Source organism: Penicillium maclennaniae (genome assembly GCF_028827695.1).
Source record: "Penicillium maclennaniae strain IBT 15551 chromosome Unknown utg000007l:1.0-4884863.0:1.0-4888362.0, whole genome shotgun sequence".
Classification (NCBI taxonomy): domain Eukaryota; kingdom Fungi; phylum Ascomycota; class Eurotiomycetes; order Eurotiales; family Aspergillaceae; genus Penicillium; species Penicillium maclennaniae.
This window is the reverse complement of record NW_026623219.1, coordinates 2,537,490-2,559,714: the sequence shown is the minus strand read 5'-3', so window position 1 is coordinate 2,559,714 and position 22,225 is coordinate 2,537,490. Positions and strand designations below refer to the sequence as shown.

Genomic DNA, 22,225 nt, shown 5'->3' with positions numbered 1-22,225 from the left:
CTAAATCTAGCCTCGTGTTCACGTTTTTCTTTAGCGATGCATACTCCGCATATACCAATGATGGGGAAGTCGATATTATGCGTACGCGGTAAACAGTCTGTACCTGCATAGATGGCATCATCGCAATATATTAAGGCTGATATTGCATTGTCCACATGACCGCAGAGGATATGGTACCAGGTAACGCTGTGACACATTGTGGTAACTGCTGTGGCTTCTAATCCTTTTCCTAATCCACGTGGTTGGTGTGAGATTCTGATGTAAATGTTCATATGTCTGCGATTGCATTAAATTGCAAGAGGAAAAATTAGTAGCTATGTATGATCGGATATACTTATGAAGACCCTTGGGTTGGCATTGTATCTTATACGAGGAAATAAGGAGTGAACAGATCCGTGAATGCCATACGGGCCCTTGAGAAAGGAGACTTAAAATGCTCTATGACTCGAATTTGGGTGATTTCTTTCTTTTGTATTCATGCTCTAGTAATGTAATGGCAGTTTCACAGTTTCTTTGTTTCAATCGAAGACAAGTGTATCAAGCTAGTCAACCAAACATCCCGTGGAAAGCTGATCGTGACTGACTGAAGGAAACTACAGCTGTGGACCCGATTGGGACATACAAACAGCTTACTAAGCCAACTGGCGGGGCGAATTGATTCCATGCAGTTGAGGGTGTTGACCAGTCCTTCATCAATCTTTCGAGCATTTCCTTCCTTTCCCACCTCTTTAAGAACCTCACTTTCCCATCGTTTCGACCGCGGCGACATTACAGCAAAGATTTATCACTTTCTGGCCTGGACCCACTTTCATCCATCGCCAACCTTCAAGATGTCGCTTTGCCTCAATCGCCTCCAAGAGGAGCGGTATGTGATACCCCATGCGCTATAGGACTTGAGCCGCGATTTTAATCTCAGGAATGTGCTGACCATCGTGGATTTCACAGTAAGCAGTGGCGTCGCGACCACCCCTTTGGCTTTGTCGCAAAGCCCCAGGAAGACTCCGCAGGGCACTCTGGATCTCAAGCGCTGGGAGTGTGCGATCCCCGGCAAGAAGGATACTCTGTGGGAGGGAGGTATCTTCAAATTGGACGTGATTTTCCCCGATGGTGAGTAGCATCGCGCATTCTCCGGGGCGATCTTAATACTGATGCAGGCAATCTTTTGCGCTTCCAGAATACCCGACCAAGCCTCCGAAATGTACGTATCTACATCGATCACCACTGGCTCTTCATATACGCGATCGCGTATATCGTGGCTCCAGCCTAAGACATCATCCCTACGGATTGCGCTGACCCCACGCACCTCTACAGGCAAATTCACGCCTCCGCTGTTCCACCCCAATGTTTATCCCTCCGGCACCGTTTGCCTCTCTATCCTCAACGAGGAGGAAGCATGGCGCCCCGCCATTACCATCAAGCAGCTCTTGCTGGGTATCCAGGACTTGCTAAATGACCCGAACCCCGATTCGCCGGCACAGGCCGAGGCCTACAACCTCTTCAAGAAGGATCGCCCAGCATATGAACGTCGCGTCAAGCAGGTCGTTAAGGACAACCCGCCCATGTAGGCGACGGTAATCACAGCATTTCCCAGGATTTTTATTTGGTTTTTCGCATGGGAACCCGGTGTGAGGAAGACTTTACTTGGCATTTCCTCGGCGAAGGGAGCATCATTGCTTTACTTAGCACCCAGCGCGGCGTTTCTTAGCAAAATGGATTGGCGTTTTACCATGCAGCCTTCCTGCATGATTGATCTATCATCATACCCTATTCAATTATAAAGAATTATAGCTTCTTGACCCAGGATAATTGCGATCCTTGCCAAGGATGGAACGTTATCTTATCGGTGACTCAGTCCGACATCGCCCTCGCCCCGCCGGGAGGGAAACGAAAAAAATCGCCATTGCCGGATTCTCTCCATAGAAACCCGAGCTTAGTCAATTCCTCTTCCTTTAACACCTCCCCCGTCAATTGACTCTATCATCCATCACTGAGAGTTCAACTGCCCATAATGTGTGGAATCTTCGCGTGTCACCAGTGCGTTGCATCCTCTGCCCTATCTATTCGCCCCCGCCATCGTCCCCCACGATGCGCGGTACTTGGAGTCATACTGATTGCGGGTTCCCCATAGTCACCCCGATGTGCAAAAGTTCAAGCCCACGGCTTTGCGCATGGCCAAGGCGTGAGTCTCTCCCCATTCTATAGCTCCCTGCGCGACTGCATAGTCCAATCGTGTGAATTATTGCTAACCTGCCCCTCGATAGTGTGCGTCACCGCGGTCCCGATTGGAGTGAGTCACAGACTGGAAGTGCTACATACATTGAGAGCTCAAAGGGTTAATATAACGTTCCTTAACAGGCGGTAACTTCATTGGCGACCAGACTAGTGAGTATCTTTATGCTAAAGACGTCAACTTGCGTCTAACCATGGTATCCCGCAGTCCTCACGCACGAGCGTCTGAGCATCGTCGGTGTCGGTATGTTCTACCCCGAAAATCAATTGAGCCACAATCCCATGTTCTAACATCTGATCTTTCTCAGACTCCGGCGCCCAGCCCCTCGTCAACGATGACGAGACCCTCGCCCTCGCTGTCAACGGCGAGATCTACAACCACCGCATCCTCCGCAAGAACCTGCACACCAAGTACAACTTCAAGACACACTCCGATTGCGAGGTTATCATCCCTTTGGTAAGTACATCAATCGTCTAGTCATATCTCCCAACAAAGGCAATTGCTGACGTTAGTTCAGTATATGGAGCACGGCCTTGATGCCCCCAAGTACCTCGATGGCATGTTCTCCTGGGTCCTCTGGGACAAGAAGCAGGACCGCGTGATTGCTGCCCGTGACCCCATTGGTATCACCTCTTTCTACCTTGGCCGCTCCTCCACCACGCCCGGTGCTGTGTACTTCGCCTCCGAGCTTAAGTGTCTGCACCCAGTTTGCGACGACATCATTGCTTTCCCTCCCGGTCACGTCTATGACTCAAAGACCGACAAGCTCACCCGCTACTTCGAGCCCAAGTGGTGGGACCCCACCAACGTCCCCTCCACCCCGGTCGACCTCAAGGTTCTCCGCACTACCCTGGAGAAGTCTGTTCGCAAGCGTCTGATGGCTGAGGTGCCCTACGGTGTCCTCCTGTCCGGTGGTCTGGACTCTAGTCTGGTGGCTGCTATCGCCCAGCGCGAGACTTTGCGCATGCAAGAGCTTGCTAAGAAGACTAACGCCTCCTCCGAGGACCTCGTCGGTATTGACGACAACAGCGAGCTGGCTTCCCTCCCCTTCTTCCAGCAGCTGCACTCCTTCTCCATCGGTCTGCCCGGCGCTCCTGATACTGCCGCTGCCATGGAGGTCGCCAAGTTCCTAGGCACCAAGCACCACGCTTTCACCTTCACTGTCGAGGACGGTCTGAACGCTCTTTCCGACGTTGTCTACCACCTCGAGACCTACGATGTCACCACCATCCGTGCCTCTACCCCTATGTACCTGCTCTCCCGCAAGATCAAGGCTATGGGTGTCAAGATGGTTCTGTCTGGTGAGGGCAGTGACGAGATCTTTGGTGGCTACTTGTACTTCCACGCTGCTCCCAACCGTGAGGAGTTCCACAAGGAGACTGTCCGTCGTGTCAAGAACCTGCACTTGGCTGACTGCCTGCGTGCCAACAAGTCTACATCCGCCTGGGGTCTTGAGGCTCGTGTTCCTTTCCTGGACAAGGAGTTCCTCGAGACCTCCATGGCTATCGACCCCAAGGACAAGATGATCGACTCCGAACACATTGAGAAATACATTCTTCGCAAGGCCTTTGACACCTCCGACGAGCCCGATGTCGCTCCTTACCTGCCCGAGAAGATCCTTTGGCGCCAGAAGGAGCAATTCTCTGACGGTGTCGGTTACAGCTGGATCGACGGCCTGAAGGATGCCGCCGAGGCTCACGTTACTGATGAGATGATGAAGAACCCCAAGCCCGAGTGGGGCTCCGATATCCCCGATACCAAGGAGGCGTATGTCTTTCCCATTCTGTGCTCGTTCAATTGCTTGATACTAACATTCAACTAGTTACTGGTACCGCACTATGTTCGACGAGCACTTCCCCCTTACTGTGCCGGGACCGTCGAGCGCTGGACACCTACCTGGTCCAAGCAGACCGACCCCAGTGGAAGGTAAGTTTCACTTGGCGTTTCGACGCGGGATGTTACTAACCCTGAATGTAGATCGATTGCCTACCACAACCAAAAGTACCAGCACGTCGAGTAAATCGACTTTGTCGAGGCTATGAACAGGAGATTGAATTAGGGTCTAGCGATAGATAGAAGAGTGTATATACCCTCACTCACTCACTCAGTCTTTTCCTTCCAATAAGCGATGAACTAGATATACACTGTGTACTGTAGTCATACCACACAGACACCCAGATCAATCAAATCCTCTCAGGACCACTGACCGCCTTGGGTTCTGCCAGCCATCGGCGGCCTTTCCCGGCAACCGACGGAGAACCAATGAACGGACGCCCAGCGGCCCGTGGACTGGAGCCCCCTTCCAACTATTCCCACCCTCCCCCAACATCATCGCACTTCTTCTTCTCCTTCACTCACCCTCATCCACAACTCATCCATCATGTCTGCTCCCGCTGCCTTCTCCGACATCGCCAAGGCGACCAACGATGTACGAATCTGCTGATATACCTTTGCCGAGGAATTGACAGCTAATCCCCCCTCGGTTCCATAGCTCCTGAACAAGGACTTCTACCACGCCGCGGCTGGTTTGTTTGCCCCGAGCTCCCACGCGAGAACCACATCCCGTTAACCGAAATTCTCCAGCCAACCTCGAGGTCAAGTCCAAGGCCCCCAACGGTGTTACCTTCACCGTTAAGGGCAAGTCCGCTCACGAGGGACCCATTGCTGGCCAGGTGAGTTTTTTCTTTTCTCTCCTCGGATTCGATCACGAGACACAGAAGAGCAGTAGCTAATCTAGCTCCGTCCACAGCTTGAGGCCAAGTACGTCGATGCTCCTACCGGTAAGGGTCCCCTCCGGCGCAAACCACCCGATCCCGGCGCTGTCAAACCCCAACCCATGACGTTCCTTTACTCATGTGGTGGGTTCGCATCGCGCCGGGTGACTTTTTTTGCTTTTTCCAATTCCTCCAGGCACACAGTCAAGCTAATCATTCGTCCCCGGCCAGGCCTTACCCTGACCCAGGCTTGGACCACCGCCAACGCCCTTGACACCAAGCTCGAGCTTGACAACAACATTGCTAAGGGCCTCAAGGCTGAGATCCTCACTCAGTACCAGCCCGCTAAGCAGTCCAAGGGCGCCAAGCTTAACCTCTACTTCAAGCAGCCCAACCTGCACGCTCGCGCCTTCTTCGACCTCCTGAACGGCCCCACCGCCAACCTTGACGCCGTTCTCGGCCACGAGGGCTTCCTCGTCGGTGCTGAGGGTGGTTACGATGTCACCAAGGCCGCCATCACCAAGTACTCCGCTGCCGTCGGCTACAGCGTTCCCCAGTACTCCGCTGCCATCACCGCCAGCAACAACCTGTCTCTGTTCTCCGCTAGCTACTACCACCGCGTGAACGCTCAGGTTGAGGCCGGTGCCAAGGCTTCCTGGGACTCCACCTCCGGCAACGCTGTCGGTCTCGAGGTCGCCTCCAAGTACCGCCTGGACCCCTCTTCCTTCGCCAAGGTGCGTCCCTCCACTTGATTTCTTCTCAAATGACAATTTGCTGACAACCTCTACAGGCCAAGATCAACGACCGTGGTATCGCCGCTCTGGCCTACAACGTCCTTCTCCGCCCCGGTGTCACTCTCGGCCTCGGCGCCTCCTTCGATACCCAGAACCTGAACCAGGCTGCTCACAAGGTTGGCGCCAGCTTCACTTTCGAGGCTTAAGCGTCTTTCCAGACTTCCTGTGCAAATAAATAATTCTTCGTCGCTACATCGAACCTGTTTGGGCGAGATGATGCACCACGAAGGCTTATCTATTTCGATTTCCCCATAACCTTGTGTGTATCGTAGATCCTGTGCTAGAGTACACATCTTGTATATCAAATCTCAAGCTTTTCCTTTGTTTGACGGGATGTGGTTCATATACAGTAGTTGTATTTTAGATGCGATTTTTCTTATGCGTGTATTTCGTAGCTGTCCAAGAGGTATAAAACCAAGCTAGAGAATCGAAGAGGATCCTCGGCTTAACGCTTATTGCAAACCGGAAGGTTCAAAGCCAGATCTATTCACCCCGACATAGTTTGAGGCTGGGCATCCCTCCTCCTCGTCTGCTCCGCTGAAACAGCAGCAGCCTTAGCCTTGGCCTTGGCCTTGGCCTGATCCTGCGGCGTCACAGCCGGCCCCGTAGGCATGACCCTCTGCACAAAGCCCCCAAGTAATCCCGTAATAATCAGTATCCCACTCACTGTAACCAATCTAAGAACTCTGATCTCCCCCTTCGAACTCGTATCCCGTGCCCCGTCCTCCTTCAAACTCGCCTGTTTCGCCCGAACATACCGATCCCTTCTCCTCAGATCCTCCGCCTTCTGCGTTCTAAAATGTCCCCTCGCATTAAAATGTCCCAAGGGATTCCGATCAATGAATCCCTCGTAGTGCTCCGGATCTCTCCTTTTTCGAACTCCCGCCTCTGGTAGACGCGGCATTCGCAAAGTCCGCACCGGCTGTCCATGATCCGGTTTCCGTTCGGCCTGTACTGCCGTATCCGCCTTGCTCGTAGAAACTGGGTGGTGGGCCGTGGAATGTGCCGCGGCGTTTGGATAGGCCGGAGGGTGGTCGTGAGCCGGCGTAGCCTTTGTGGAGGTTTGCGCTGTGGCTGCTGTGGCTCCCTGTTGGGGGGGGTGTGTTGGATGTGTAGGCCGTGGTCACGGTCGTAGATTGCGCGTTTGTTGGCGTTGCCGAGGGTGTTGTAGGCTGCTGAGATCCGGGCGAAGCGTTGCGAGGCGTCGGGATCGTTGCGGTTGCGGTCCGGGTGGTGGCGGAGGGAGAGGGCGTAGAATTTTCTAGCGTGTGTCAGGTTGGATGCTTGGGTTGTTTGTAATGTAGGGGGGGGATATGAGAGGGGCACGGGAGTAGAGGGAGGTTGGTGTGGCGTACTTCTTTATCTCTACTGCTGTGGCGGTTGGAGGGAGGTCGAGGATTTCATAGTAGTTTTGGTCCCGATATCGGGCTGTCGTGGAGGAGAATGATGCGATGGATGGCTGTGACCTTAGATCAAAGCGGGCTTTGTGCTGTGGTCGTGGTTGGGGTCGCCTGTGGGCTGTGCCATGCTGGATGGAGGATGAGCGGAAGGGGCACGTGTGCAGCGATGGTGAGGCAACTCCGGGCGCCGGAGTGTGGAGAAATAAAGTGATTGTGCGTGAAGATGGCATTGCCCTGTTATAGATGGTAGATCTTGGTCACATAGAAGGGGAGCGGAGGAAGGGCAGCTGCAGGAGTTGAGAGGTGGTGGAGTGTGAAGTGCGAAGTGCGGCAGATCGGGGAGTGGCGTCATCGGGGAGCTCACGGACAGATAGGCACCACCTGTGTTCTACGGTGAAAATTTTAGAGACTAAGGTGCCTGTGAATTCTTGGAGATGATCTTTGATAGCAATCAATTTCCATATTTGTCCAAGTCAGGGGATTAAGAGAGGTATTCGACTGCTCACGAGGGCAAGCTGATCATCAGATTAGATAACGGCACTAGGCCTCCTCTTTGCTCCAAAGTAAATTCAAGGCTCTCTTCCTCTCTTTGCAGGTATAAGGACCGTTATCTACTCAATCAACCCATCCAAGAACTTTTCTATTTAGTTCCACGCCATCATTCTCTTTATCGTAACCTAATGCCTTTCTACAGGATAGGCGGAAATAAGCGCCCAACTGACCGTGCGAACTAGAGAGGGGCATTGCCCAGAGTGGTACCCACATTCACGGAGCTCGTAGAGAAAGGCAAGGCGGATCATCAACCTCCGAACCAGACTTCCGATCCGCTGGCTATTTGGACGTCATTACCACCTGTGGACGACATAACGTAGCCTCAATTTGTGAAGCAGATCGCCAGTGTAGTAATACCCATTCCTGACTTCGTAATAAGCGACTATATGAAGAGATCGGATTTCTATACACAGCCACTTGATGACTGGCTGGAATCCTAAAGAGCCGTTTGGGAGACAGAAGGAGACCAGATAATCTATATCAGAGTTTACGGCGAGTTTTCTACTGTGGTTGTTTGTAAACAGCCCCAGGGCATGATGAGCGCATAATGTCCATATTGATAAGAATGGAGCCACGGTAGCTGGAAAGTCGTTTGGAAGATCGTAGAAAAAAGGGAAGAGAGAGGAAACCTGCAGGAAATGGAAGAGAAAACGGGGAAAGCTATAAGCGGAGCTATTGAGGCCGACAGTTAGCTGGCCAATGCCAAGTATACAAGCATAATGACTGTTCCAAGTATCGCCTAACAATTACAAGACTGCTCGAGTCTTGTGAAGGCTAAGAAGAACGAGGTTTTAATTTCGAGCCGCTCATAGGCAGCGGAGATACGATCTTGACAAGAGTGGGGCCGCATCTTCAGACGTCGGCCTTATTTGACGCTTGTTCTTCCGCCTCTGCATCACTCTTCCAACCATGCCGAGTCTTCTCGATATTCCCCCCGAGCTGATACTGGGGGGTAAGTCGATATCTCGATGAGAACGAGGTCAATTGGTTCTGCCAAACGAATCGGACTTTCTATGCTTTATTAAACCCTCGGCTTTATCGGGGAGCTCTACCAAATTTAAGAAAACTCGGTGGCGTCCCACCACTTGCTTGGGCCGCACAGCATGGAAAGGAAGCTTGCGTAAGGAGATTGTTGAAGGCCGGCGTGCCACCGAACTCCAGTCAAAAGTCATGGAAGCCTATCATGTTGGCTGCGCAGAACGGCCATGCGAATGTGGTCAAAGTCTTTCTCGAATTTGGCGTTGATCCTAATCCACGGACCGGATTCCACAAGATGAGTACCTGTTTTGGGAATCCGTTGACTGCGGCAGCAGAAAACGGCCACGAAGAAGTGGTTAGAGTGCTCGCCGATAATGGAGTCGATCTTGAATTCACCGATATATATCGATACAATGTCATCGCGGACGACGATAGCATAATCGGCCAGCCTCTATTCTTGGCTACGCTGAACAAGCACATTCCGGTTGTCAAGCTCCTCCTTGAAAGAGGGTGTAATCCTCATGAGCTTGGCCCTCAAGGTGACTCGGCAGCTTCCTGTGCGGCGTCGCTGGATTTTGACCTCTTTCAAATGTTCATGAAGGCAAAGCCAGATCTCAAATTGACCGATTACGTCCCGAACCCGCTTCAGAGTGCAATTCATAGTGGCAATACAGCGGTCGCTGAGTTCCTCCTCAAAGAAGAACCGAGTCTCTTGCCATCGGGTATCGGCGCATTTCAACTCTTTAATTTGGTCGCGCCTCACTCTCCTGATTTTGCCAAGCTCCTGTTGGAGCGAATTGATGTGGATGAAGCAATTCGAAGGGGCCGCCGGGATGAATACAGACATCTCGTGCTTGGAGCAGCAGCAGCAGGCTTGGAAGACCTGATGAAACATCTAAAGGAAGGTGGCTGCCTTTCCCAGCGGACTCCAGATCAAGAGCTACATCAGCCCCTTTGCGCAGCCATTAGAGGAGGTCGAGTTGGGATGGTGAAGCTGTTGCTGGATTATGGAGCAGACCCAAATAGCCAGCGCTCACATCCCTTGGAAGAAGTCATGGAGTGCCCCGTACCTCGCACAGAGGAGCTTTCCAAAATTACAGTGCTTCTGCTTCAGATAGGCTCCAGGCTGCCACCGGATGACGACCTTGATGTTGCCTTCAATCATGATGCTTTGCACTCTTTCGAAACCCTCGACGTGTTCAAGTGCTTACTCGAGCAGTACTTTCCTCAAGGCGACGAAGAAGTGGATGAGGAGGTAGATGAAGAAGTTGAAGACATCCTTGAAGATGCTGTGGATCGAGGCGAGGATGCCTTTGAGCTTGTGCTGTCACACTTCAAGATCAAACTTCGACCGGGCAATGAGGGACACCACAAGGCCCTCGTTTCAGCTGCAGTCCAGGGTAACGCCGCTATCATGAAGAAATTCTCGGATGCTGGGTTTGATGTGGACTCCCCCGAGATTATTTCCTCCCTCTTGGTTGAGAATGAGTTTGATTAGGGTCAGCCTTATGATTGCACTTGTATCTGCCGCAAGAAAAAGGGAAGAACGATTGACTGTAGATGATGTATAGCGCCGAAATGGCAATCTGGGTTGAAGGAGACTGAGTCGTCACTTATTAAAAACCTCAGGAAATCATCATACGTGAGAACTCAAGGAAGCTCAATTATGAGAAACATGGTACAACATTGAGTTCACTAGCCTCGACAGGATCCTACAATTATTTGATATTTGGTAACAAAGACCTGTCGTGGCGTTGTACTTTCGCCCCCAAGAACAAAAGATATAGGTCGGAACGAGCGCGTCGTAAGGGAATTCAATCTAATGTTGTATGCGGAAGAGCGATTCCTTCAGACACCAAATTTGCATGCCACTGAAGCCCCGGAGATGATCAAAAGTATGCAAGTAATTATGTCTCATTCAGAAGTTTATGTAGTCTCCCTGTGTGCGACATCCAGTGCCCATCATAGCGAGGGGAGAGAAAAAAAGGAGAAAGACCTTTTGACAAAGAAATAAAACCAATACCCCTTGCCACCAGGAGTTCACAACGCCATGATAAAGAGAGAACAAAGGAAAAGATATCATAGTGTGACAGAAAAAGAATGAGTCCCTCATGTCCAATCGGAATCAGCAATGGTAGGTTTTCGCCGCCGTGGAATAACTGAGGGTCGACGACTGAGTGAGTTGGGTGCTTTCCCATCGTCGTCCAGTAACTCGACATGCGAGAGTCGGTTGGAGGATATGCCCCGTGAGAGACGCGTTCGTGGCACCGCACTGCCGGTTAAGCCGTTCATGGCAGGGTTCAGAGATGAAAGGAGCGCCGTCCCGGCTACCAGGTCGTAAGGCCAGAGATGAGCCGCTGAGGGCGTTTCGTGGATGCCGGGGTGTGGCTTGGCCTTCGAGGAATGCTCTAGATTGGCTTGTGCGGTTCGAGGATGGGGTTGAGGGAGTTGAGCCGGAGAAAGGATTGGGCGGGGTCGTAGAGGTGCTCTTCCTCCGGCTTGTAGGTCTGCGCTTGAGGCCGTAGGACTCACTCAGGTCACTTGATCGAATCAGCTTTCCGGCCATGTCTCTGACTAGAATGGCTGGGTCGTTTTCAAGTTCTCTGATGGCGTCCAAGATGCCATAAGTGGCGAGCAGACCGCCTTGCTGCTCGCTGGAATCGCAAATGCTCGAAATGATACGCAGAAGGTTCAATCGAACGGCAGCTTTATTGTGGTGGAGTTTTTGACCGAGTCTGGTAAACAGATCCGGACGCGCAAGTGTGGATGCCACCGGGGGACTCAATCGAAGAAGCTTTTGCAGAGGCTCGAGTAAGTTCTCAAATGAGTTCGCTTTCGACAATGTCAAGCATCGCACGATGGCATCAGTGAAAGACATCTTGTCTTGGCGATTGTCCAGGAGGTGCTCCTCGACCTTAGCAGTCTCTTCTTGGAGCCAAGTGAAGATAGCATCCAGAGCAGTCACCTGCCAGTAGGGATCTGCAAGAAGAGAGATGTAAAAGGCAAGTCCCTTATCCCGCCATAACTCTCGACGGCCAACCTTTCCAGACTGTGCCATATCACAGAGAATGGGGAGGGCAAACTCTTTCAAAGGTCGCTCTGTATTGACAATCTTCTGCAGCAATGGTACAATACCATTGAGTGCGGCGTCTTCTTGTCGGGACTTGTTCAAACGGCACATGTTGTAAATAGTGTTGAGAATTTGGTTCGAGACCTCGCGAAAGTGAACCCGTTTCATTGTCGACCGTAGCAGATCGGTTAGCACATCGATGGCGTTGGAATTCTGCAGCGAGTCTAGAGTGGTCGAAAGCATGGAAAGATTCTTGATGAACTTGAGCATGGTAATCTGGTGGATAGGTGACATTCGTCGCAACTCTTTTAAAACACCTGGGAAAAAAATTAGCAAATTGAAATTACTGAAAGAGCTCAGGTTGTACTTACGGTGCAAGACTGTTCGCTCAGCCACCATTTCCTTTACATGATTCTCGGCCTGCGAGAATATGAAGAAAATATTCGCAATGCGCCCCTCGATGACTTCTGCTACCTCGGCGTCTTCATCCAGAACACGACTGAGAACAAGAGATAGAGGATCAAGAACAGAGTTACGCGACAAAATTCGACAGAAATCATTCTTCGGGGTTGAGCCCTGCAGCTCAAACACACTCCAAATGCCGTTTACACCAATCAAAACGAGATCGCGTTCGTCCTCGTAATCGTCTTCAAGGAATTCGACCAAAACATTCAGGCCACCAGCACTGACGAACATCTGCAGTGTCAGAGTCGAAGTTTGATACATCTGCTGCACAAAGGCAGCAGCTTCAAGTCGAATCTCACGAGGGTACTTCTTCGAAGCAAACTCGTTAACAATGGGAATACCACCAACGAAGCACAAATTCTCCTGAATTTCGTAGTCCTCGTAGATGATAGCGTTGACGACTCTGAGCAAGCAGAAGACAATATCCCGGTGTCGGGACGTGTCCAGAATCTCCAAAATAGGCAGCATTCCATGAGCACTCATGATTATATTCTTCGTCTCTGGAAGATCACAGAAGATAGTGAGAAGCTGCTCAGAGATCTCTGCCAGGACATCCTCGTCTTGGGATGTTTTCAAAGAGCCTACTAAGCTCTCAACTTGGTTACGTAGACGTGCATACTTGTCACGCGCTATATTAGCTTCCAGATCCATTTCATCAAAGCCCTCTTCTAACTGCGCGAAGGGGTCGTCGTCATCATCCTGGTCTCCGAGCCATGAATTATTAGATAACTTGGAGTTCAGCATCAGGGTGCTATTGTCAGAGCCATTTTCGCTCTCCGGCTTGTCCAGAGCGACTTGATCAGCCCCAATGATATCCGAGAAGTCCTCGTCGTTCTCGTTCTCTGCGAATTTGTGAATTTCAATTGTAGGTCGGTCCCGCTTCACAGAAAGCTGTTTGCGCAACTGGGGATGTTGCCCACTTCTACCGTCGTCAATTGCATTGTATCCCCCGTGAGTAGGAGAGTCAGGGTCTTCATCCGGTTCCTGAATGGGACCAAGTTTCCAATCCAAGACATCTTCGTTTGCTGCGATCAAATCCGTATAGTCCTCGACAGAATTTTCCTTGTAAAGAACAGCAGGACGAGCTCGACGCGATGGGGGTACGGGATTTTGGGTTAAAACAGGAACATTCTGCAGAGCAGATGCTTGGGGTCTGCCGGATTGGCGTCGAGTTGGACTTTGAGATTTTGTTGGCTCGACAGCTGATGACCTGGAGGGCAGCGGCCGTATTGTCTGCAGTGAGTCGTTCTCTAGAGCATCTTCGAACTCATCAAAGCTATCATCTGGTCTCATCATGGTCCCATCAAGCGATGCAAAGGCCTTTAGGCGTTCTGATGACAGCATACCACCAAAATTGTCATGCGGCCGCAGGTGAGGCAGTTGAAGAGCGCTTGGAGATATCGCAGTGGCAAAGTCATTGTCCCAATTGTCATCTTCAGCAGATTCGGGCGATCGAAACCGATCAGCCGTCTTCATTGAGGTGGGAGAGGGCAAGGTATCTACCAGCGAGGTATTCCGACCACCAGGGAGGGAAGCCGTGCTTGGGTCAAATTTGCTTGTTCTCCTAGAGGTCCCCGCATTAGGTGATCGCAAAGCCTCATTCCACTCTTGAACGCTCTTAACAGCCTCCTCGTACTCTGTGGATTTTTTGGGGATGACGGAATCGGTCCGGCGCGCATTGACAATCCAAGGGTGTTTAAGCAATTTTCTCGCAGAGACACGAAGGTTAGGATCCTTCTGGAAGCATTGCATCAGAAAATCTTTCACAGCCGGCGAGGCCCCCTGTGGAAGTGGAGGGTGGTCATCGTTGACAATGCGGAACAACGCTGGCATGGGTTGGAGATTATGGTAGGGTGGCTTTCCCTCCAGCAACTCAATGACCGTGCATCCCAAACTCCAGATATCGGAAGCGGTAGTTGCGCCTGAAAGTTCAATGACCTCGGGGGCCATCCAGTAGGGAGTACCGACGACGCTCGATTCGCTCAAGCCAGTCGTCCGACTCGCCACGCCGAAATCAGCCAATTTCACCAATCCCTCCTTCGTAGTCAAAATGTTGGCACCCTTGATATCTCGATGGATAACACCTTGTTCATGGAGATACAGAAGGCCATGAAGAACTTGAGACATGTACAACCCGACCAGGTTCTCTGGAAATCGGCCAAAATTCTTTGCGATCGAATGTAGTGAGCCATTCTCACAGTACCTGCACTGATATTAGTCTTTTCGCCCTACTGCGCACAATTCAAGGGGCCCATACTCAAGGATGATGTTCAGAGTTTCAACAGACTTCACAAATCCCTGGTACTTGACAATGTTCGGGTGCTGTATCTTGGTTAGTCCAAACGCAGCAAGTGTCAAAGGCAATGTCTTACATCGAGGTTTTTTAGGAGGTCAATTTCCAGCTGAGACGCCACAAATCAGTTGAGCTCCAAAGGCACGATTCAGCGACAACAGTACCATAATAACACGCAGCTCGCTCTTGGGAAGATCCGTCAGCTTGATCTGCTTCACGGCAACAGTCTCTCCGGTATTCCAATTCAGCGCCCGATAGACCGATCCAAATGCACCTTTCCCCAAACAATCGCCGAGTTGCTGGTATTCCAGTCAGCAACTATCTAGGATTTGCCAGGAGAATCCATTCGTACATAATCTTTCAGCTCCGCAACATCCTTCGCGGATGACTTAATCACTTTATCGTCTTTGATCTTCTCCTCGCGCTTGGCTGGGCTTGTTTGCACTCGAGCCAATCGCGGCTTCATTGGCGTGCCGGGCGTCCTGGAGGGGGTGAGGGGGCGCTGCCCCTCACTCACATCACCAGAGCGAGATATCATCATGAATGGTCGAGAGGCCTCTGGATGATCCAGTTTGTTTTCAATCCGATTGCCGGTCCCGGGGTCTGGTTTCAAAGTGATGGGTGTGGGGGCGAAGGTAGGCACGGAGGCAGGAGCCGATGACAACGGTCGTAGTGATCATATCCGCCAGATCTGAGATGATTTGGATGGTTAATTCAGCTGTGTTCAAATCCCCATGGTTCTGCAAACGTCACGATAGGTATTCGTCTGTATGCAAGTGATGGGGTGGCTGATGGTCTCACCAAGCGCACATCGATGAGAATTCAACTCTGCCTAGCTGAGATTTGCTGATGTGTCGACGCGCCAACAGCAAAATGAGTTCAAGAGCAAAAAAAGGGCCTGGGTGAAATCGTCGTAGCGACGGGGGCGCGAGGAGGATGTTCGTGATGGGTTGTTTTGAACTTTCCCTTCTCCACAACCCGCTCGCCGCATCATGCAGCGGCTGTGCTCGACGCCGATCAGCCCTACGGAGCCGCTTTTACGTGTATGCGCTTTCCTTCTTTCCACATTTTTTCTTCTTCTTCCTGCTCAATTCCGGAGCATTCGAAAATGTATCCTTTATTATCATTAACATCCAAATTCTCGTCTATTTGCGCTATTACATCCAAGGGTATCATTGGCGCGAATCACGGAGCAAACGGTGCACATCAGAAACCAGGTACAGGCTGCCGGCAATGACAAGCGGTCGGCCTTGAGAGATTGCGCTGGCCCACTCAAGCGCAGGCAGCAAATCTCCTTCAAAGCTCTTCACCTGCCCGATCTCGGGATGGCCTGTATAACTGATGCGAGTTCAGTAGCGTTGGTCGGCTTTACCCAAGGCATTCCATCCACAGAGCCGAACTCCGCTGTTGCAACACTGTCTCCTGGTCGAATTATCGAGCGGAAGACACCAGCAAGGTCTTTCCCACTCGACGCTGCAATCACCCAGGTCACCCCACCCTCGGCTTCTGCGCGCAGTTTGCGGTCAACGTATCGGCCCAAGACATCGGCCGATTGTGGGTTATGAGCACCATCAAGCAGCACTTGCTGTTCGCGAAGTACAAGAGGCTGAAGAGAAATAAGTTCCAAGCGACCGGGCCACTTGACATCTCTCAAATGAGGAAGTAAGGAGTATGCATCGGCCTCAGGGCGAATGTTGGAGAGAGCAATTCGAAGTGCGGCAACCGCACTACACATATTTTCCTTCTGGTGAGGTTCAAGGTCCAGTTTTCGGAACAGCTGTGCCAGCGGCGGGAGCTGCTCTTCTGCTTTGTCTGGGGAGACGAAGGTCGCGTCGATACCGAGTTCTTGGATCCGGGTTGACAATGCCCCCCAGTACGGCTGCTTCATTTGTATTGTCCACCACGCAAGGCACTCCAGGCTTCAATATCCCCGCTTTTTCCCGAGCTATTTCCTCAATTGTAGATCCGAGAATGCTTGGTGGTCCATTCCAATCTTGGCGATGACGGAGACCAGAACATCGCTCAATATATTCGTCGCATCTAGACGACCACCCATTCCTACTTCAATGACACCAACTTCGACCTTTTCATGGTTGAAGATTTCGAATGCCGTCGCGGTCAAGAGCTCGAACTCGGATGCGCCAATGCCTAACCTTTGGTCTCGGAGCTTCACTTGGTCTTCGATTTGTCGGAACAACGATTCTTGAACCACCCGTTCGCCAACTGTAATACAGTCCCATCGGTCGATTAGGTGTGGGGAGGTGAAGCGGCCGCATCGAACACCTTCGTTTGACAGTAGGTGGGAGAGATAGGCACTGATCGAGCCTTTACCGTTAGTGCCTGCAATGTGAATAGCCTTCCATGTCAATGAGCTCTGTTGAAGGAGACTCGAGACGCGACTCAATCCTAGCTCAATCATCCCGTGCAAATAGACCAAGATGGGTCGTCCTAGTCAGAATGTAGTGTGCAGCTTATAATTGTAGCTCCTCATTGGAGAACACCGATCACCGCCACACGTGACTTTCTGACCAGCCTTTTCAATTGAGCCTCAGGCAACAACTCCGGGGTGTTTGCCTTCCAGAAGCCAAATAAACGCAGTCTCCGTTCCCCTTCCGATCTGGCTCCATCTTTCCCCATCCCCACTAACACTCTCATTGGGGTCGAGTGAACTTACCTTATCCATCCTTCTCGATTCCCTTCCGTTCTTTTAGTTCTATCTTTCAAAAATGGGTATTCCGTAAGTGACTCTGTCCCAGTTCGCTGCATGCGCGCCACCTCATCGTCGCGACTCACTTAGAACGCAGGATGTGGCGCGAACCCACCGAGGCCGAGAATATTAAATCTGCCCGGGAGAAGGACGCCTCCGCCGCTGCGCGATCCGCGATCCGGCGTCAACCCACCCAGCGTCGCCCGTCACGCCACAGCTCCGCCCGCGCGCGCAGCAATGTCCTGTCATCTCTCCATTCTCATATCATCGATGAGATCTCACGCGGCATTGCTGAGCCTCAGCTCAGTGTGCGCTCTCCTGTATTGAACCTGGGTGTCAGCGAAGACGGATTGGACCTTGACTCGAGTCGGCGCGAAGCTTTGAATCGCAGTAGCATGCGCCTGGGGGGGCAACCGCCGACCAGATCCGTTGAGCCGCATCCTAAGTCCTACCGATTCCAATCACCAACTTCCCATTCGTGACTCTGATACCCCTCCTCCGGGTGGGTGGAATCATTCATCATTGACGCCAAACTTTGCTCCTGCGGCTGGCTATCACACAATGGGATCTATTCCCCAACAGACATCCTGGCGGGTGGGCGACCGTGTCTCCGCTCCCCCTCATCCCCCGGTCTTCCCGCCTGAGACGTCGCAATCATGACCCTCCACCTTATATACCTTCCGTTTTGCTCCGAGACTATCGCACTGGCAGCGGTCGTGATCGGCCTCACCGTGAAAGTGCCATTGATGGCCTAGGTGACCGCCAGCGCAGCCTCAGCCCTAGTGTAGAGCGCGACAGCGACGACGCGTGGGAAACCTTACTCTCGACTATCACTCCAGATACAACTCTGCCCTCCGCCGACACTTCCTTCTCATCTACGTCCGCCGCCACGACGAACCCTCGACGCAACCCATCTTCCCGCTCTCTAGGTACCACTTCGCAGACACAGCCATTCTCTCGCGCTATCCGTCTTGCCCTCGATTCCTATCCTGATCACCTAAACCCTTGTGACTACTCTTCGGATGATGAGGATACCCCCGTCAACTACCACCGGATGATAGGACCGGGACCCCGGCTCTCACTTCGCCGCTCGCCGGGTACTTCCTCGACAATGAGTAATCATCCTCCCATTCCCACGATCTCCTTCTCTTTCTCAGACTCGGGCGACTCGGATCTCCAGCAGATGCAGGCCATTCTGGACCGACTTGCCCGCCGTGAGGATATTCCTGATGACTGGTGGGCTGGCGCTGGCCTGTCGCGCACCATGGGCCGTGGCTTAAGTGCCAGTGCCGAGGATAATGATACAAATCGCGCCGAGTGATTTTCTCTTTCTCATACCATGGTGGTGTTTGAATTAACATTTTCTGAGACATGTTTTATCTGGTGTTCAAAGGCTGGTTTCGTACCACGGTACTACATAGGAAGGGCACTTTTTCTTCCATCTTTATGGCCCATATATTTGATTTCTATCAGCTAGTTGGCTGGGGCTGCACGGGTTGCAGCGTCCATCTCATTTGCATGGGCTGATGGGGTGACTTCCATCTCACCTTCCGAGATTGTATTCCAGGTTTATATCTGATGATGTACTCGCAAATTTTGAATCCTTTGAGAACATCGAACAACCAGCGCTTATTCTTGATCCTGTAGTATCTCAATCTCGTACGGAGTAGTATGATCACTTAATGATTTACGGTCCAGTCCATACGCGAGTCTGTCTAACAGGCGTTGAGCGGAATTGTATTCTTATCCCTGTTATCTAAATATCATCAAAGCCTTGAATCACCACATTCCCGACGTGGCATTCTACAAGCTTCAACTTGACGGGCCGAAGACCGGGGCTTTGTGACGTAGACCTCGGAGCAATGAAGTCCCCACCGGAAATCAGTCATAACGTGCCCCGCCGATTCGTTATCGCGCATTTTGAACAGACGAACCCCCGACTCGACACAACGATCTTGTCCTCTCACAATTAATCTGCTTGCCCCTTCTTTCCGGTCATTGCGTCAATTGCATACCTTCTTTGCGGAAATAAATAAAAGGACTTGCTCCGGACTCTTGTACCACTAGGGCACGCGACAAAAACGCCCACTCCGCCAACTTCCCACCATCCAGAGTCATTATTCCCTCCTCGACGGACATCGCGAGCCAAACGCCAAAATTTATCACACAAATTTACCCCCAATTATGGACGAACAGGTCGAACGCCTGGTCAAGAAGACCTGGGGTAAGTACCCTACTTTCGCTCCCCAGCTTGAACCAACAACTGCGCAATCCATGCGATCCATGCAATCCCACCAAGTCAACCCACCCCGGCGGAACTCGAAGGCTAACCCCTTCAGCCAAATTCCTCTCCACCCCACCTGACGCCCGCCTCATGATCGCCATTAGCGGAATCCCAGGCTCCGGCAAAACCGAACTCGCCCGCATGGTCGCCAACCGAATCAATGTCCTCTATAGCGCCGAGAACCCCAACGCCGTTCCCATTGCCACCTCTCTCCCAATGGACGGCTACCACCTAACGCGCGCCCAGCTCGCCGCAATGCCAGACCCCGTCTACGCCGCCGCTCGCCGTGGTGCAGCCTTCACATTCGACGGCGACAAGTTCCTAGCTCTTGTGCAGTCTTTAAGAGAACCTCTCACAACAAAAGTGGACAGTATCTACGCGCCTAGCTTTGACCATGCGGTAAAGGATCCCGTGATGACGACATCCCCATCCCGGCGACGAGTAGGGTTATCTTCTTTGAGGGGAATTATCTGAGTCTCGACAAGGAACCATGGAGTCAGGCGGCGAAGTTGATGGATGAGCTGTGGTTTGTGGATGTGGATTTTGAGGTCGCGAGAAAAAGGTTAATTAAGAGGCATGTTAAGGCGGGGATCGCGAGGGATGAGGAGGAGGCGGATAGGAGGGCGAGGGAGAATGATCTGGTAAATGGGAGAGAGATTGTGGATAACAGATTGGAGGCGCAGGAGGTTATTTCCAGTATATATGATCCTGCTTGGGAGAAGTTGTAGATTTGCTTGCCTGCTAGATTTTGGGCATTTGTGGCGCAAAGGCGATTTATAGAAAGACAATACAGGTCAAGTTCAATCGGTAATAAGAAATTCTCATCTAAACTTTGCGTATTAGAATACGGATTGCTCCAAGGTATATGGTAAATTCTCGAAGTCGGCAATACTGTTTTTTATACCTTGTGTAACTGCTCTCATAGTCAGTGGATCTATAGAACTATCGCGGAAGATGCTTCGAACAAGGCTTCATAAAGACGCCAAGAAACCTATCAAAAATGAATCAGTGAATGAATTGTGGCGGCCCCTTGAAGCCGTCTCTTATGCCGCCGAGATTCTGTGCATCTAAACGGGCTATGCACCAATTGTTTGTCGGTCATACAAGACCCCTTGTATCTATGGTTTCCCGGAATCACTTCGTCATGACACAAATAATTTCCAGTGTTCCACGGACATGAGATAGTTCGCGCAAACCTTGAGATGAGTAGAGGTTCTTCGGACTAAAATTAGACCGCTTGAGTCTTGGAAACTCTCTACCTTATCCTCTTCTGGATCGGGGAAAACTAGAAATATGACAACAACACTGGTAGCATGAACATAATCCATCTTTTGATACAATGATTGAGATCACAGGTCACATTCATCGGCATCAATTGGCCAGTAATTGCTAGAAGTAGCCATCCGATAAAGAACGTCGATAGGCTGTAATACGAGCTTGGACAGGGGTCCCTGACGCTATCCCCGATCAGGGACCAGCGCTATCGTGGGGAAATTGTCACGTCCATTACTAGTGTCATACAAGGACTTGGTAGTGCATGTCCCATAGTAAAAGTGAGTGGAGTCCCTATCTTACAGGGTGCAAAACGCGCCGATTACCAGGGACTGAAACTGCATGCTAAGACCCGTTCCCTACTCCTGGGCGCCTTCCACTTCGAGGTCCGCTTTTGTTCCCCTTCGTCACCCTTTGTCGTCTTCTACTTGCGATCGCTCGTTTTTGTCGCTGCCACTCTTTTCACTCTCACTGTCCTTACTTCAACTATCAACTACTATCCAGCTTCACCAGATTCGCTGCGCGATCTTGTCTAAATCGAACTCCGACCCGAACTCGAACTCGAACTTCAATCTGCTCCTTTCACTTTTCTCACAATGTTCTTCAACAAGTCTTCTCTCGCTCTCGCCTTCGTGGCTCTCGGTAGCATCGTCTCCGCCCACCAAACGCCGGCCTGTGTCCTGTCTGTTATGGGGTCGCATCTCCATGTCCATAAACAACACTCGGCAGTCCCCGAACAACAATTGACAAATCTCTCCAGTGACACCAACAACCCAGCTGATCTGGCCACCATTTGTGGTACTGATGCAAAGAAAACTGAGACTGCCATCTGCAACTCGTGCGGCAGCGGCGCCGAGGCGGCCCTGAAGTACTTCGCCAACGTCTGCACCGCGGCCGGCCACGAAGTTGGTAAGAATCTCCCCACCACCTGTTCCTGATTTCGAAATTGCACGCTTGACTTACTTTTAATGGTAGATATCCCCTCCGTCACTGCTAGCAGCGCTACTGCTTCTAGCTCTGGCTTCGCTACCGCCGTCTCGACCTCTGGCTCCAAGGCTACTGGCTCGACCTCTGGCTCCGGCTCCGGTAGTGGCTCTGAGTCTGAGTCTGGCTCTAGCTCTAGCTCTGGCTCCGGATCTGGCTCTAGCACTGGCTCTGGAGCTTCTCGTAGCTCTTCGGCCTCTACTGCTCTTCACACCGGTGCCGCCGTGTCTGACCGCCAGCTATCGGGAACTACGCTCCTCGGGGCTGCCGTATTCGCCGGCATTGCCGCTTGGCTTTGAGTCGATTTTGCCGATCACCTTTCTTGCAAAATGACTTTCGATCTGTTCATAAATAATTAGCTTGGATATGCTTTGTGTTATGGTTCTCTGCTGATTCGGTTCGTCTCGGTTCGAACTGCGATGAATTTGCTTGCCTGCTATTGTATCCATAACCCACACCGCTTGTTATTCTTAGAGCAAATC

At 51.5% G+C, this 22,225-nt stretch overlaps 10 protein-coding genes across 10 annotated transcripts; 6 read left to right on the top strand and 4 right to left on the bottom strand.

The window, feature by feature from the left end:
* Positions 1 to 830: 830 nt before the first annotated feature.
* On the top strand, positions 831 to 4,250 carry N7477_008175 (Asparagine synthetase 2; the record flags this gene model as incomplete). The annotated part of the gene is made up of 12 exons (XM_056969838.1): positions 831 to 865; positions 917 to 1,107; positions 1,175 to 1,198; positions 1,312 to 1,561; positions 2,129 to 2,179; positions 2,262 to 2,287; positions 2,356 to 2,382; positions 2,438 to 2,473; positions 2,538 to 2,686; positions 2,748 to 4,001; positions 4,053 to 4,156; positions 4,208 to 4,250. The coding sequence occupies 12 exons, from the start codon at positions 831 to 833 to the stop codon at positions 4,248 to 4,250; spliced, it is 2,190 nt and encodes a 729-aa protein (XP_056819870.1).
* Positions 4,251 to 4,610: 360 nt separating this feature from the next.
* On the top strand, positions 4,611 to 5,884 carry N7477_008174 (porin; the record flags this gene model as incomplete). The annotated part of the gene is made up of 5 exons (XM_056969837.1): positions 4,611 to 4,658; positions 4,722 to 4,755; positions 4,814 to 4,902; positions 4,980 to 5,678; positions 5,735 to 5,884. The coding sequence occupies 5 exons, from the start codon at positions 4,611 to 4,613 to the stop codon at positions 5,882 to 5,884; spliced, it is 1,020 nt and encodes a 339-aa protein (XP_056819869.1).
* A 341-nt stretch (positions 5,885 to 6,225) lies between these two features.
* On the bottom strand, positions 6,226 to 7,368 carry N7477_008173 (uncharacterized protein; the record flags this gene model as incomplete). Its single annotated transcript, XM_056969836.1, is given in 3 exon segments — positions 6,226 to 6,709; positions 6,721 to 6,999; positions 7,094 to 7,368. The coding sequence occupies 3 exon segments, from the start codon at positions 7,366 to 7,368 to the stop codon at positions 6,226 to 6,228; spliced, it is 1,038 nt and encodes a 345-aa protein (XP_056819868.1).
* A 1,505-nt stretch (positions 7,369 to 8,873) lies between these two features.
* Positions 8,874 to 10,166, top strand: N7477_008172 (ankyrin repeat domain-containing protein; the record flags this gene model as incomplete). The annotated part of the gene is made up of 1 exon (XM_056969835.1): positions 8,874 to 10,166. The coding sequence occupies one exon, from the start codon at positions 8,874 to 8,876 to the stop codon at positions 10,164 to 10,166; it is 1,293 nt and encodes a 430-aa protein (XP_056819867.1).
* A 627-nt stretch (positions 10,167 to 10,793) lies between these two features.
* Positions 10,794 to 15,034, bottom strand: N7477_008171 (serine/threonine-protein kinase; the record flags this gene model as incomplete). The annotated part of the gene is made up of 6 exons (XM_056969834.1): positions 10,794 to 12,055; positions 12,110 to 14,406; positions 14,461 to 14,525; positions 14,576 to 14,605; positions 14,661 to 14,795; positions 14,849 to 15,034. 6 exons carry the CDS (start codon positions 15,032 to 15,034, stop codon positions 10,794 to 10,796), a joined length of 3,975 nt encoding a protein of 1,324 aa, XP_056819866.1.
* A 634-nt stretch (positions 15,035 to 15,668) lies between these two features.
* On the bottom strand, positions 15,669 to 16,384 carry N7477_008170 (uncharacterized protein; the record flags this gene model as incomplete). The annotated part of the gene is made up of 2 exons (XM_056969833.1): positions 15,669 to 15,834; positions 15,897 to 16,384. 2 exons carry the CDS (start codon positions 16,382 to 16,384, stop codon positions 15,669 to 15,671), a joined length of 654 nt encoding a protein of 217 aa, XP_056819865.1.
* Positions 16,385 to 16,441: 57 nt separating this feature from the next.
* N7477_008169 (uncharacterized protein) lies at positions 16,442 to 16,915 on the bottom strand (the record flags this gene model as incomplete). Its single annotated transcript, XM_056969832.1, has 1 exon — positions 16,442 to 16,915. The coding sequence occupies one exon, from the start codon at positions 16,913 to 16,915 to the stop codon at positions 16,442 to 16,444; it is 474 nt and encodes a 157-aa protein (XP_056819864.1).
* Positions 16,916 to 17,222: 307 nt separating this feature from the next.
* Positions 17,223 to 18,524, top strand: N7477_008168 (uncharacterized protein; the record flags this gene model as incomplete). The annotated part of the gene is given in 3 exon segments (XM_056969831.1): positions 17,223 to 17,233; positions 17,253 to 17,681; positions 17,786 to 18,524. 3 exon segments carry the CDS (start codon positions 17,223 to 17,225, stop codon positions 18,522 to 18,524), a joined length of 1,179 nt encoding a protein of 392 aa, XP_056819863.1.
* Positions 18,525 to 19,387: 863 nt separating this feature from the next.
* On the top strand, positions 19,388 to 20,215 carry N7477_008167 (kinase-related protein; the record flags this gene model as incomplete). Its single annotated transcript, XM_056969830.1, has 3 exons — positions 19,388 to 19,427; positions 19,543 to 19,928; positions 19,949 to 20,215. 3 exons carry the CDS (start codon positions 19,388 to 19,390, stop codon positions 20,213 to 20,215), a joined length of 693 nt encoding a protein of 230 aa, XP_056819862.1.
* Positions 20,216 to 21,355: 1,140 nt separating this feature from the next.
* Positions 21,356 to 22,042, top strand: N7477_008166 (putative GPI anchored cell wall protein; the record flags this gene model as incomplete). The annotated part of the gene is made up of 2 exons (XM_056969829.1): positions 21,356 to 21,668; positions 21,735 to 22,042. The coding sequence occupies 2 exons, from the start codon at positions 21,356 to 21,358 to the stop codon at positions 22,040 to 22,042; spliced, it is 621 nt and encodes a 206-aa protein (XP_056819861.1).
* Between the last annotated feature and the right edge of the window lie 183 nt (positions 22,043 to 22,225).